A 12416-nucleotide genomic window follows, 5' to 3' on the forward strand; every position below is an offset into this window, starting at 1 on the left:
TTTGGAAAGAGCATTCCTGGTCCTTTTGCACCAGTCCCCACCCCACAGGAATGGGCAGCTTGACCAGGAGGGCTAGACTGGCTTTCCTGGTGAGTTGTACCAAGCTGGCTACTTGACCTCCTTAAAAAGAGGGGTTGCAGGGGCGACACGGAGTGGAGCTGTGGGTGGCATCCCCTCCAGCTGCCCAGCATGCTTCTGGGACTGGAGGCTTTTTTCCATTCCACTCTCAGGAGATGCTGTGGAGCCAGCAGAGCCCTGCAGTTGGGTCATGGGACCTGTGGCTGGGACAGGAGGCTCATGGCTGACCCACATTGTGTTGCTTGCAGCTGGGAGGACCACCACCAGTGAGGAGCTGGAGGACATGCTGGAGAGCGGCAACCCAGCCATCTTCTCGTCTGGGGTAAGCACCAGGTCCAAGCCCAGCATGGCCAAAAGCTGAGCCAGCCCCCTCATCCCGGGGAGCCTGGCTGGTGGATGTGCTGCTATCGTGGCCCCAGGACAGGAGTGGTGAGCGTAGCCCACATGGGAGGTGGGACCTCTCTTGGTGCCCCTGGTCCTGGCACCTGAGCTGAGCCCAGTGCTCAGTGACCCTGTCTTCCTGCAGATCATTATGGATTCAAACATCACTAAGCAGGCACTGAATGAGATTGAAACACGGCACAGTGAGATCATCAAACTGGAGAACAGCATCCGAGAGCTGCATGACATGTTCATGGACATGGCCATGCTGGTGGAGAGCCAGGTACGGAGCTTACCTGGGGAGGGTTGGAGGGGTACAGGGCTGCTGGCAGTCCCTGCCTGGTGGGTGCTGAGGGGAAAAAAACTACATCTGGGACTGATGTGGCTCCCACTGAAGCTCGGTTGGGCCCCCCAGGGCCAGAGCCACTCACCCTGTGCCCCAGCGCTGGGGTCTGCTGCGTGCTGGGCGGGGGTGAAGGGCATTGGAGGAGGGCAGCGGGTGGCTGCCATGTGGGTGGAGAGTCCTCCATGTGCCCCAGAGCACCGGCCCCTGCTGGGTGAGCTCGGGGTGCTGCTGGCCTCGGTGGTCCTGTCAGGCCACCCCTGGGTGTGCCGCCAGCCCATGGTGCTTGGCCCTTCAACCCGGCACATGCTGTGGCGTCTCTGCTCACCCCCCTTCTTGCCCGCCATGCTGCCGCGGCCTGAGGAGACGCCAGTGGAAGGTAAAGCCCCGCCGAGCCCCTGCCCATGCTGCATGCTCCGCTCTGCATGGCTGCACCCTGCATGGCTGCATCTCTCGCATGGACCCGGCAGCCTGGATGCCCTCTGCTGTCTGCCGTGCAGGATTTGTAGCTCCCTGCCCCACTCTAAAGGCTGGGCCATGCCAACCCCCTGCCTTGTCCTGCGGGGTGGGGGCCTCTGGGCTGCTGGCACCGGGAGCAGAGGGTGCCAGGCTGGCAGCGGTGCTGGCAGCTGCCTGTGCTGCCCCAGGCATGGCACGGGTGGGAAGGAGAAGCAGCAGCTTTAGGCAAGGCAGCCAGGCTGACATGGCACAGGCACAGGACAGGGGCAGCAGGGAGCCTGGGAGGGGGAGTTGGGGGTGCATGTCTGGACTTAAAGCTTGTCCTCCCTGTGCTTTCTGGCATTAAGCTGAGAAATGAGCTTTGTGGAGCTGCGGGCCATGACTCCCCAAGCCCAAATTCCCTCTGTGCCATGTAGAGGGGCACTGGGCTTTGAGCCTCTCCAACCCCTACAACCCTCTTGGTCGCATGAACTGCCAGACTCTGCAGCTGCTGCAGAACCTGGCTGCTGCCCTGTGCTCTCAGGAGGGGGCCAAGCAAGGTTGGCACGCTGGAGGAGCTCGCCCTAGGCTGTGCCCCACATTCCCAGCCCACCCCTGAAACTGGGGGGGCAGAGGGACAGAAGCCTTGCCAGCTGAGTTCCAGGACCCTCCACCCTGGGCAGGGTGCTTGTGCAGATCAGAGTGGCCATCCCTGCATGTGCGCGGCTTTGTGAGCATCCCACCTGGTGCTGTCCTCGCTCCCCCACCATGCCGCCTGTTTCTGCAGTGTGCAGCGCGCTGTCAGCGTGGATCTTGTTGTGGCTTTGATGTCACCTGAGAGATCAGACAGGACAGCCACTGGGCCAGGACCAGGCTGGGGAATCCCCTTGATGGGATGTGCACACAGGTCCCAACCCTCTGGGACCCTGGTCCAGAGCTCCCACCCCAGAGCACCCTGAGGCACCCGCTGCCTACAGGTACCTGACAGTCCCTCTCTCTCCGTCGCAGGGCCGCTGGGCAGGGTGACACCCACACAGCGCTGGGGAGCAGGAAGGAGCTCACGTCTGGGCTTGCGTGGGCCCTGTCCCCGCTCTGCAGGGAGAGATGATTGACCGTATCGAGTACAATGTGGAGCACTCGGTGGACTACGTGGAGCGGGCTGTGTCTGACACCAAAAAAGCGGTGAAGTACCAGAGCAAAGCCAGACGGGTGAGTCACAGCACTGGCCAGGGCCCATCTTCCCCTGCCCACACCTCCATCCCAGGGGCAGGACCCTGCCTGGCACCCTTGCCTGCCCCCACTGCCCTGTGGGGCAGACAGCTGTGAGAACCCCCAGGCCGGTTGGGGTTGCAGGAGCTCTGCAGATCCCCAGCCCAGCCCTGCTCACGCAGGGTCACAGAGCAGATCACACAGGTGGGTCCAGGCGGTTGGAATGTCTCAGAGAAGGAGACTCCACACCCGCTCTGGGCAGCCTGGGCCAGGCTCTGGCACCTCCCAGCAAACAAGTTTCTGCTCATGTTCACATGGAGCCTCCTGTGTTTCAGTCTGTGCCCGTTGCCCCTCACCCTGGCGTTGGGCACCACTGAACAGAGTCTGCTCCATCCTCTGACACCTACCCTGGAGATATTTAAAAGCATAAACAAGATCCCCGGAGAAAAAGCATGGTGCAGCTCTGACCATGTGTGGTGCCAGCTGCCTGTCCTGGTCCCCACACTGGGGCTCGTGGCAGATCAAGGACCCTGGGGCCACCAGCCCAGGACGCTGGGGTGCCCATCCCTGCCCCAGAGCTGCTGGAGCCCCTCTGGCTCCTCCAGTGCTGCTCAGACCCCACCATGGGCAAAGGAGAACAGGGCAGATGGCAGCTCCTTGCTCAAGGCCAGCCTGTCCCACAGCACTCACTCCTGCCCCTCTCCCCTCTCTCCTTGCTGGTGCTGGGACACCTGAGCAGAAGAAGATCATGATCATCATCTGCTGCGTGATCCTGGGTATCGTCATTGCCTCCACCTTCGGCGGCATTTTCGGCTAGACTCACCCCCACGGGACAGTTTGTGTGCAATGGATGAAGCCGCGCCTGCCATGGGGCCGCAGCCACGCCGGAGTGACCCATGCAGCCCCGGAGCCTCCCAGCAGCATTTCAGTTTCTAATGCATGGTTGTTTGTGATGCTGTGTGTGCGGTGCGGTGCATCTGTGTGGAGGGAGCACCGGCCCCGGGGTGCAGGCAGGGTGCAGGGGACAGTGATGGGTGCAAGGGGAACCCTTGGCGGGGGGACCCGAGCCCTCATCACTGTTCCAGCCTGGGTGGCTGGTGGGGACAGAGGTGCCCATGGGCGCTGTTGCTCCTCCTGGGCTGGGCAGGCTGGGGTGGCCACAGCCAAGGATGAGGAGGGACCGACAAAGAGTGTTCAGGGTCCTTGGGAGCACAGTCCCCAGTCAACCTCCCCCAGCATCCCCATCACCTCCAGCCAGAGCTCTCACGTCTGTCAGCCACATCTGTGCTTGCAAACACCTTTCCTTGGGCTGCTTCTCCTGCAGGGCCCTTCCCCAGGGGTGCACTCTGCCAGGTCCCTGCCTGTCCTGTGGCCATGCCCGGCTGCAAGACCTCGCCCCAGTGTGGGTGCCAGGGGCTGGATGTGCCGCTGCTGGTGGCGGGTGCCTGATGGAGCAGTGTGGGATGAGGAGCTGCTGCTTTGGGGCCACCACGGTGGCTTGGGGATGGGGACCGGCTATGTGGGGGCCTGTGCTACACCCTGGTGCTGGTCTGGTGGGGCAGGAGAGTATAGGGACTTTCAGGCCAGTGTGTTTCACTGGCCGCTCACTCTGCAACCAAGCATCATTGGTCTGTTCTCAGCCCCAAGACATGGTAGCCCTGGCTCCTGCTGTCCCCAGGCATGGGCTGTGCTCCCTGCAGGCCCTGACAGCGCTCAGCCGGGAGCGGGGCTGCCTCCGGCCCCACTTCTCCACACAGGCACCTGTGGGTGGGGGCTGGAGGCACTTGGGCTTTCTCCTGTTGTGGTCCCAGGAGCAGCCCTGGTTGCACCCACGCCCCTGCAAGCGAGAGCAGCAGCCTTCATCCATCTCCTCCTCCTCTGTGCTACCAGCCCCTGAGCCGGGCAGCGCCTGACTGACGCTTCCCACTCTCTGCCACCTTTTGGCACCTGCCTGCCCCGTCACCTCCTCCTGGCACAGCACCCTTCTGCCTGCTTGCCCTCTGAGCCATCCAGCGAGGCACCCACACTTGGGGAGATGGTGCCCTGTGCCCCCCACCATGCCAGCCACATGGGTGCAGCCCCCGTGGGGTGGCCTGAGCCTGCTGCCAGCTTGGAGGGGCCCAGTGTTGCTACTGTCCCTCTTCCTCAGGCTGGGGGGCAGGGCTCTGCCCACACATTCCTCGGGAGCCTCCAGGGCTCCAGCTCACCTGTGCACATGCCAAAGTGCTAGAGGAGCCCAAAGCAAGGCAGGCACCTGAGGCCAAGCTCACAGCCACCCACTGGGACAGGGGCTGGACACAAACCCAGATGCTGGAAGCAGAAAAAGGGCACCTGATGGCACCTGGTAGCATGTCACCTCCCTGCTCCAACTGGGGTGAGGGCAGCAGCTCCACCCTGCGCTCCCCTGGCTGGGGGCTGCAGTGTGGATGCTGATGCTGACCCACGCGTGGTGCCCATGGCTGCAGGGGTAGAGGAGGTGGCTGGAGCCAGGACATGGTGCTGCCTTCCCCAGGTGCAGCCCTGCCCTGCAGCCACCCCAACACGGCTCCTTCCGTGCCCCAGGCCCCACCATCCAGCCTCTGGGTGCATTAAGCTGCCCCAGGGAAGCATGTCCAGCTGGGGTCCTCTGCCCAGCCCAAGCCCCCAATGGGTGCTGGGCCATGAGAAAACCGAAGACCAGAGCCTCCTTCTTCCACAGTCCCACCACCAACATGAGCTCCAGCACCGCAGCCTGTGTGCACAGAAAGGCTGGCGGCACCAGGACCCCCACGAGCGGGGGCAGCTCTGGAGCCCCCCTCCAGTAGGCCAGGAGACACACAGGCAGGGTCTCGGCTCTGTGAGGATGTGTCTGGCTACAGGAAAGGGACCTGGAGGTGACACCAGCTGCTCCTGCCCCTGTGCAGCTACCTGCCCCACAGCACGCTCTGCTCTGCCGAGCCAGTGAGCACCAGGCCTCCTCCTCCAGGAAGCAATAACGCTGCTGGGGGCGCTGCTCCAAGGCAGGCAGGCAAAACACGCTCCTCTCAGGCTCCCGCCCTGCAGCGATGCCCACTGCAAGCACAAGGTGACTTTTTTTTTCTTCCAAGCAGCTGCTTTTGTGGCACAAGCTCACACGCCATCAGGGCTGTGGCCCACCCCTGTCAAAGGCACGAGGCCAAGAACAGCACTGGGGGAGTCCTGGCACTTGCTCCTTCCTTGTTGGTCCCACCACCACCAGCAGCCCCCAGCAGCAGGAGCTGGATGGGGCCACAGCTGAGCGTTCTGCTGGGATCCTGCGGGTGGTGGTGGCCCCAGGCTCCGGCACAAGGGAGGCAGAGGAGCAGGCTGCCCTCGCCGCCCCGCACGCAGGCTCACACTGTCCTTGCTGTGAGGGGAGGGTGTTTTGGTGCAATAATTACCCCTGCACTATGGGAAGCCCCGTTCAGTTCCTTTTTACCTACCCCGTTGTTGCATGTACAGACCAAATCACCAACAGTGTGGTTGTGCTTTGGGAAGACATTTCACTTTTTCTTTCCAGCCCTCAACCTCAGACCGCTTGTCCTTTGGGTTTCACCACCTCTGTTCCAAGTGCCACCTGCCCTCCCAGCGCCGGGAGCGTGGCGATGCAGTATTCCACCAACAGTGTGGGGCATGCACAGCTTGCACTCGAACTGGGGATTGGTTTTTCTTTTCTTTTTTTTTTTTTTTTTTTGTAATTAATGTACTTGAAGGCTTTCCGAGCCCCTGTGGAGTTGTACTGTTGCTGTACTGTGAGCTAAGTGTCCTTGTTTTCTATGTGGATCTTGACCCTGGCTTGCTCTGTCTCACTGGGCTGGATGACACTGTATGTTGCCTCTTTTCTCCTCCCCCCTTTCCCTCCCTGCTAGCCTCCCTTTCTTCTCCCAAAGCTTTGGGGTGCAAAACAGCTTCCCATTTTGTGGAATTTTTATGTAGAATAAACATTTGTAACTGTAAAGCTCTGGCTGGCACTCTTCTGTTTCAGGGGATGGGAAGAGGTGATGAGGAGCAAGGGCCGGGGTGTGGGCAATGTGAGCACCATGGGAGCATTAAATCACACCGGGGGGGCCTCAAGCAAAGCACCCACAGAAGCAATCACCCCAGGAATAACACTTCTTCCAGGAGGAAGATCTGCCCTCAGAGGACACGCACCTTTATCCTGCCTGACTCTCTGCCTGGGGGCGGAGAGGATACTGGAAAGGAGCCGGGTGCTCTGTTCCCACCTCAGCACCCCCCTGCACTGATGGCAGGACACAGGAGACCAGCAACACGTCTGACTCGGTGACTGTTTAGTGAGGAGGCTGGATATAAGTTCGGGCTCACCTGGAGCTCCAGCTGGCTCACTGCACTCTCAGGCAGATAATCAATGGCACTGCAGACACCAAGTGGTCAGAGCACTGTCTGCTGCTCCACCTTCACCAGGAAAACAGGGCTGGCAGCTTTGCAGTTGGCTGTTGGGCAGCACCTGAGCCAGTTTACAACGCCAAAAGCCAGCGTGACCTGTCCCAGCAAGTCCCAGGCCTGGGCTGTGCATCTGCCATCCACAGGAGGCCCTGAGGGGACCAACACACCATCTTCCATGCCAGCAGTGTCCGGAGCAATTCAGAAGCGAGGGCGGCGCTTTCGACCAGTGTATTTCGTGTCTGCTCGCACTTCCCTGCAAAGAAAAGCAGAAAGCATCTGAGTACAACCCACGGGTCATTCTGGGAGGGGAAAGGAAGTGGGTTTGTGGCAGGAGTTTGAAGAAGTGACAGCAGCCAGATGAGCACAATTGGCAGGACCCAGCTGAACTTACTTGCCCTGTCGTCGTCTACGCTCTTTCTTCTCAAGGATCCAGTCCCGGCTTTTCTTCACAGACTTGCCCTTGGCGTTTCTAAACCGTGTCCTACAGAGGAAGCACACAGAAGCTGGAAGAACTGTAGTGCATGGTCAGAGTTTTCTGCCATGGAGGACTGTCACCCAAAACTGGGCATACCCTCTGCCTCCTAAAACCAGTGAGGACTCCTGGGATTGAAAGAGGTTCAGCCAGCAGTGGGGCAGCTGGCCAGACAGTCCAGCTCCGGATGCATGGGGGGAGGAGGCTGCTTCCAGTCCCAGCTCTGAGCTGAGGGACACCCACCCTCCATGGACTGCAGCAGGGCAGTGTTCCCTAGGCCACGCCTGACACACCAGTGGCACACTGGGCTCTGGGATCTCGGTGGAATACGTGCTCAAGCACAACCACCCTCCCCTTGTGTGCTCTGCTCTGAACAAAGCAGCCAAAACCTCTGGCTTCCTAAAAAGTTGCCAGTTCTGCTACTGCCTTCCAAAACCATACACACCCTGGACTAAGTGAGGAGAGAACAGCAGTGTAAGAGGCAGGAAAACATGGCAGCCACAAGCTCCTGGCAGCCACGACGATTTCCCTCTGGTTTTTGTTCTCTGTCTCTCCCACTGGCTGCAAGAGGGGCTCCTGCTTGCAGCACTACCATGGAAGTAGACCAGGCCAGCAGCAGAAGAAACCCCCCAAACTAAGCAAAGAATTTGACAGTGGAAGAAAGGGAACACCAGGCTTCAGGCACAGCAGCCTGCCTCCCTAACTAAAACAGCCACACATAGTACCACCAGCACTGTAAACGTTCCCCCTCCCATCACCACCGGCCTACACTACAGCATGGAGCTGGAGAGCCCAGCACCAGACAGAATGCACACCTCAAACTGCTCAGCTGCAGCTCTCGGCTGAGCGCCAACAACAGCCCCATGATGCCACAGCAAAAACCTCCAGACTAACCCGTTCCATTCCTGGTGCCTGAGGCCCTTTGATAAGATCAAGCAGTGCCCAACTGGGCTGCCAAGGGTCCTCCCAGTCCGCTCTCCAGTCCCTTCTCACATGGCAGCGCTGTGGTCCTGAGCAAAACCCAGCTCTTATACCCTCCACACCACCTGCCCGGGGAGAACCTGCAGCTTCACCCCCTACACGATACCTCTCATTGGTGAACTTTGCCTGGTGCATCTCTTCTCCATCAGCACACTCAGTACCAAGGCCCTAAAAAACAAAATTAAGAAGTTTCACTCTTCTCCAGAGCAGACAGAACTAACAGTCATGCCATCTAAATAAAGGGGAAGCCAGGGCTCTGCAAGGGGAAGGAGTGGAGCAGGAAAAATCTCGTCTTCCTGAAACTGTAGCAAAGAAGGAGAGGAGGGGTTGGTGAGACTGAGAGCAAACGTATAAATGAAGTCACATCTGCATGCAAAGAGCTGCTGGGCTCCCACTCTTGTCCACATCTCTTCCACAGTCAACTCTGCTGCCTCACAGAGCTCCTCACCTTTGGTAACGTGCCAGATGTCCCAACAAAGAGACAAAGGAAGAACCTGAAAGAACAAGAATAAGGAAGGTGAAGCTGGGATTCAACCTTTGATTCCCAAACCCTAAGCAAGACTGAGATTGTTGATAACAGTCAGATCTAAGCCGTAACTTCTCTCCAGGACTGTATCATGGGAGACAGAAAAGCTTGGTAAGAAAAATCACTGCTAAATCCAGACCTCAACCCAAACACATGCATAGTCAGAGACACAGGACTCACTTCTTGGCTTTGGCGCTGTTGGGGTAATCTACCACCATTCCCCCAGTAAAACCAGCTCTCATGGCTTGGGCTGTGATGAGCTCCAGCTGGAAAAAAAGCACATGCCAGAGTTATTTAGCAGTCAGCCACCAGTGACCCCCATGAGACCTGTGGGCTCAGCCACAGCGAACTGTGTGTGCCAAAGTGGGGTCCTTCCTCCTCCTGTTCAACTCTGTTCAGCTCACCGAGCTCCCAGCTCTGCAGTGCCATTCTGACACCCCTCCGCTGCCTTTATTGGGTTCTCCCTGCCCATCTGCCTAGCCTGGGTTAACTGAGGCAGCAGAGTCTCTAGGAGAGGGATACTTGGCTGGATTTTCCAGCCCTGGCGTTACAGTGCTGATGACTACAGGCCAGTTTTCAAACAAGTCACACGGGAAAAATCTATGACAGCAGATTCAGATGGCATTCTGCCAATTTCTTTGATTTTAAAGCTCAGCCCAAGACAATCTGTGAAGCAAAAGAAATTGCATAGGGCATTCTCATACATTTTGGGGGGGGGGGCTCTTGAAGAACTTTACAGATGGAGAAACACAATGCATTCACAGCGCCCAAGAGCACAGGACTGCTCTGCCTGTACCTCCTCCCCACTGACTGATGTCCTGTACCTGTTCTGAGTTCTCGGGATACAGTTGCAGGACAGCTCGGGATCCTCGGGCCTACAGGAAATAAATTTAGTCACAAACATCTCTCAGTGCAGGCAACCCCTCCAGTCACCCAATTCCTCACCAAGACACTGGTGCCCACCTCTCCAAAGCCTCCAGGGAAACTCTCCCAGAAGAGCTGCTCAGAGTGCAGAGCCAGCTCCCCCACAGCACAGCAAGTGCCCCTCACAACAAGACCTCGAGGTGCTGAAGCAAATTCAGAGCTGGTGAAGGGCTGGAGCACAAGTGTGATGGAGCAGCTGAGGGAGCTGGGGGTTCAGCTGGAGAACAGGAGCTGAGGGGAGACCTTCTGATCTCTGAACTGCCTGAAAGGAGCTTGGAGCCAGGGGGTCGGGCTCTGCTCCCCAGGAACAAGCGCCAGGAGCAGAGGAAACGGCCTCAAGTTGCGCCAGGGGAGGGTGAGGTTGGATGTGGGGAACAATTTCTTCCCCAAAGGGCTGTGGGGCATTGGAACAGGCTGCCCAGGGCAGTGCTGGAGTCACCATCCCTGGAGGGCTGGACAGACGGAGATGAGGTTCTCAGGACATGGGGCAGTGCCAGGGGTGGGTTATGGTTTGACTTGCTGATCTTGAGGGTCTTTCCCAACCAAAATAATTCTGTGATTCAAGGCCCAGGGGCAACAGCAGGGATCACGGGAGCAGAAGACACCACGCAGGCAGGCGAGGAGAGAGGACTGGGTGCTCCTGCCAGTCCACCGGTCCAGAGCAACATTTACTTACAATACTTAAAATATCTTGGTAAAATGTACCAGCGAGGATGTAAAAGTAGGCAGAGGTCTACTGACTGGGAGAGCACAACACTTACCAAGGCCGTATAAAGAGTTGAGAAGAATTGATAAAGGCGTTTTGGAGGGCTGTGGGATTTCTTATCAGCATTACAAAGCCACTGTACTGCAGAAATACTGAGAAAGAAAACAAGACCCCCAGAATAATGAGCCATCAATTATTTTGCAGAGCTCGTCACCTCTCCCTGAGCTTACTTCCAGCACTAAGCATGTGTGAGGCTTCAAGGAAACCATTTAATTTTCTCCATGTAGCTTCACCTTCTGTTTTGCAGTTACACAGCCCCCCCCCCACCAGACACTCACTATGTCAAAACCCTACAAGGCACAGTAGTTATTCAAGCACAAAACAATCACCAAGCATTCCCTTTAGGCCAGGTGCTCGAACAATTCAAATGCTCAGCTGTGGCCCCTGCATGGCTGTGTGGTTTTTGCCCATGAGCAACCCCAAACAGAGTGTTTGGATCAGCAATGGACAGTCCCTGCTCCTTCCCAGCACCTGAGGTATCCGCGAAGAAGAAAAGTGTTTCTGTCCCCTTCACCTATCCCTGCCTCCTCAAAACCAACCATCAAACCTTGAATGCAGGGCCTGACCTTGCAGCTGAGCAATGGCACACACATATTTTCTGTTTTCCCCCATGGAGCAGGTCTCAAGCCTCCTGCCAATATCCCCAGGCTTTTTTTATTTACTTCAATAAACTTCCTAGTTCACCAGCACAAAAAACAGACAAGTGTCAGTTGGGAAACAACTGCTGGAAGCTGCCTCTACTATCCAGAATCTCAGCAGTTTGTCCCAGAGAGGTAGAGTCAAGTTGCATGGAGCAAAGAGAGTGACTGATAAGGACAGTCATGCTCATCTGGTTATGTTCTGTACACGGATCGTGTGTACGGCACAGACAATGCAGCCATATGGACTATCAAAAGAACTCGCTTGTATACACAGACTCACCTGATACAGCCATCAAACATGCCAGGCCTGAAGGGAATGCCCTGACCCACATCTGCAAGCAGAAGATCTCCTTCCACCTCCCTCTCCACAGCCACATCTGCACAGAAAAAAGCACAGCTCAGGCAAGCGGCTCCCACGTTTGGGAACCACACAGGAGGTGAGGTGAGGATGGCAGGGGAGGAGGAGCTACTCACCCAGCATGGCAGGGCTGATGTCCATGCCGATCCAGTAGTGACCCTCTTCAGAGATGTAATCCCCGCTCAGCCCAGAGCCACAGCTGGACAGAGGAAGGGGGAAAAGCACAAGATCATGGACACGGTCAGAGGCCGCAAAGGCGCAGCCGCCCGTCCTCTTGTTCACCCGCACAGAGAGACGCTGGAGTCGCGGCCCCGGACGCCCCTCGGCCACCCCCGGCTAACGCCCCACATGCCGCCCATGTGCCGGGACACCGGGCAGGGCCCCGCTCACCCCACATCCAGCAGGAGGCACGGCCGGTCCCCGGGAAGTCCCAGCAGCTCCACAGCCCGCTCCGACATCTGCGACTGGATCTGCACCACCCGGGAGCTGCAAGGCACGGGCAGGCCGGGCAGCCAGCGGCCGACCCGCCACCGCCGCCCCGCGGGCCCCAGGGCAGGGTTTCACCCCCCTCTCCCCCCCCGCCGTCCGCCCCATGACCGACCCCCATCCCCCGGCACCGCCGCCTCACGACAGGCCCGCGCCCAGCGGCTCCGCCGCGACCGCGCTGCCGTACTTCTGAGTGTACTTCCGCGCCTCGGCCTCATTGTAGAACTGCAACGAGAAGGAGACGGCGGCAGTGAGGCCGCGGCCGCCCGGCTCCGTCCACCGGCTCCGCCCCTGCCCCCGTTTCCCCGCTCACCAGCTCGGGCGGGCCCCGGTGCTCGGGCCGGCTGCCGCTGCCCGCCATGCCGCCGCGTGACGTCACTGCCCTGCGCCGCCTGCGCAGGTGCCGTCGCGG

At 58.7% G+C, this 12416-nt stretch overlaps 2 protein-coding genes across 3 annotated transcripts in view; one reads left to right on the forward strand and one right to left on the reverse strand.

The window, feature by feature from the left end:
* The window catches only part of STX1A (syntaxin 1A), an 80759-nt gene extending 74355 nt beyond the window's left edge, over positions 1–6404 (forward strand). The window contains exons 7-10 of one of the 2 annotated variants that reach the window (XR_010467380.1): positions 327–400; positions 605–742; positions 2249–2449; positions 3189–6404. Coding sequence is in view for 1 of the 2 variants with exons in the window: in XM_065037342.1 (XP_064893414.1) it covers positions 327–400; positions 605–742; positions 2339–2449; positions 3189–3266 (401 nt within the window). In the remaining variant the exon portion in view is untranslated. The remainder of the gene's footprint in view (positions 1–326; positions 401–604; positions 743–2248; positions 2450–3188) is intronic. The other variant, XM_065037342.1, reaches the window with a different exon arrangement.
* Positions 6405–6720: 316 nt separating this feature from the next.
* On the reverse strand, positions 6721–12413 carry BUD23 (BUD23 rRNA methyltransferase and ribosome maturation factor). The gene is made up of 12 exons (XM_065037345.1): positions 12318–12413; positions 12192–12229; positions 11909–12004; positions 11635–11717; positions 11441–11537; positions 10515–10611; positions 9654–9704; positions 9010–9095; positions 8752–8797; positions 8410–8471; positions 7242–7331; positions 6721–7103 (listed from the first exon to the last, which is right to left on the reverse strand). The coding sequence occupies exons 1-12, from the start codon at positions 12363–12365 to the stop codon at positions 7049–7051; spliced, it is 849 nt and encodes a 282-aa protein (XP_064893417.1). The 5' UTR covers positions 12366–12413; the 3' UTR covers positions 6721–7048.
* Between the last annotated feature and the right edge of the window lie 3 nt (positions 12414–12416).

This window comes from Columba livia, chromosome 20 (assembly GCF_036013475.1).
Source record: "Columba livia isolate bColLiv1 breed racing homer chromosome 20, bColLiv1.pat.W.v2, whole genome shotgun sequence".
Classification (NCBI taxonomy): Eukaryota; Metazoa; Chordata; class Aves; order Columbiformes; family Columbidae; genus Columba; species Columba livia.

Coding starts and splice junctions, on each gene's coding strand:
- BUD23 (XM_065037345.1), bottom strand. CDS start 12,365: ATGGCGGGCAGCGGCAGCCGGCCCGAGCACCGGGGCCCGCCCGAGCTG. Junction 12,230..12,317: donor ACCGGGGCCCGCCCGAGCTG/GTGAGCGGGGAA, acceptor TTCTCGTTGCAG/TTCTACAATGAGGCCGAGGC. Junction 9,705..10,514: donor CAACTCTTTATACGGCCTTG/GTAAGTGTTGTG, acceptor TATTTCCTGTAG/GCCCGAGGATCCCGAGCTGT.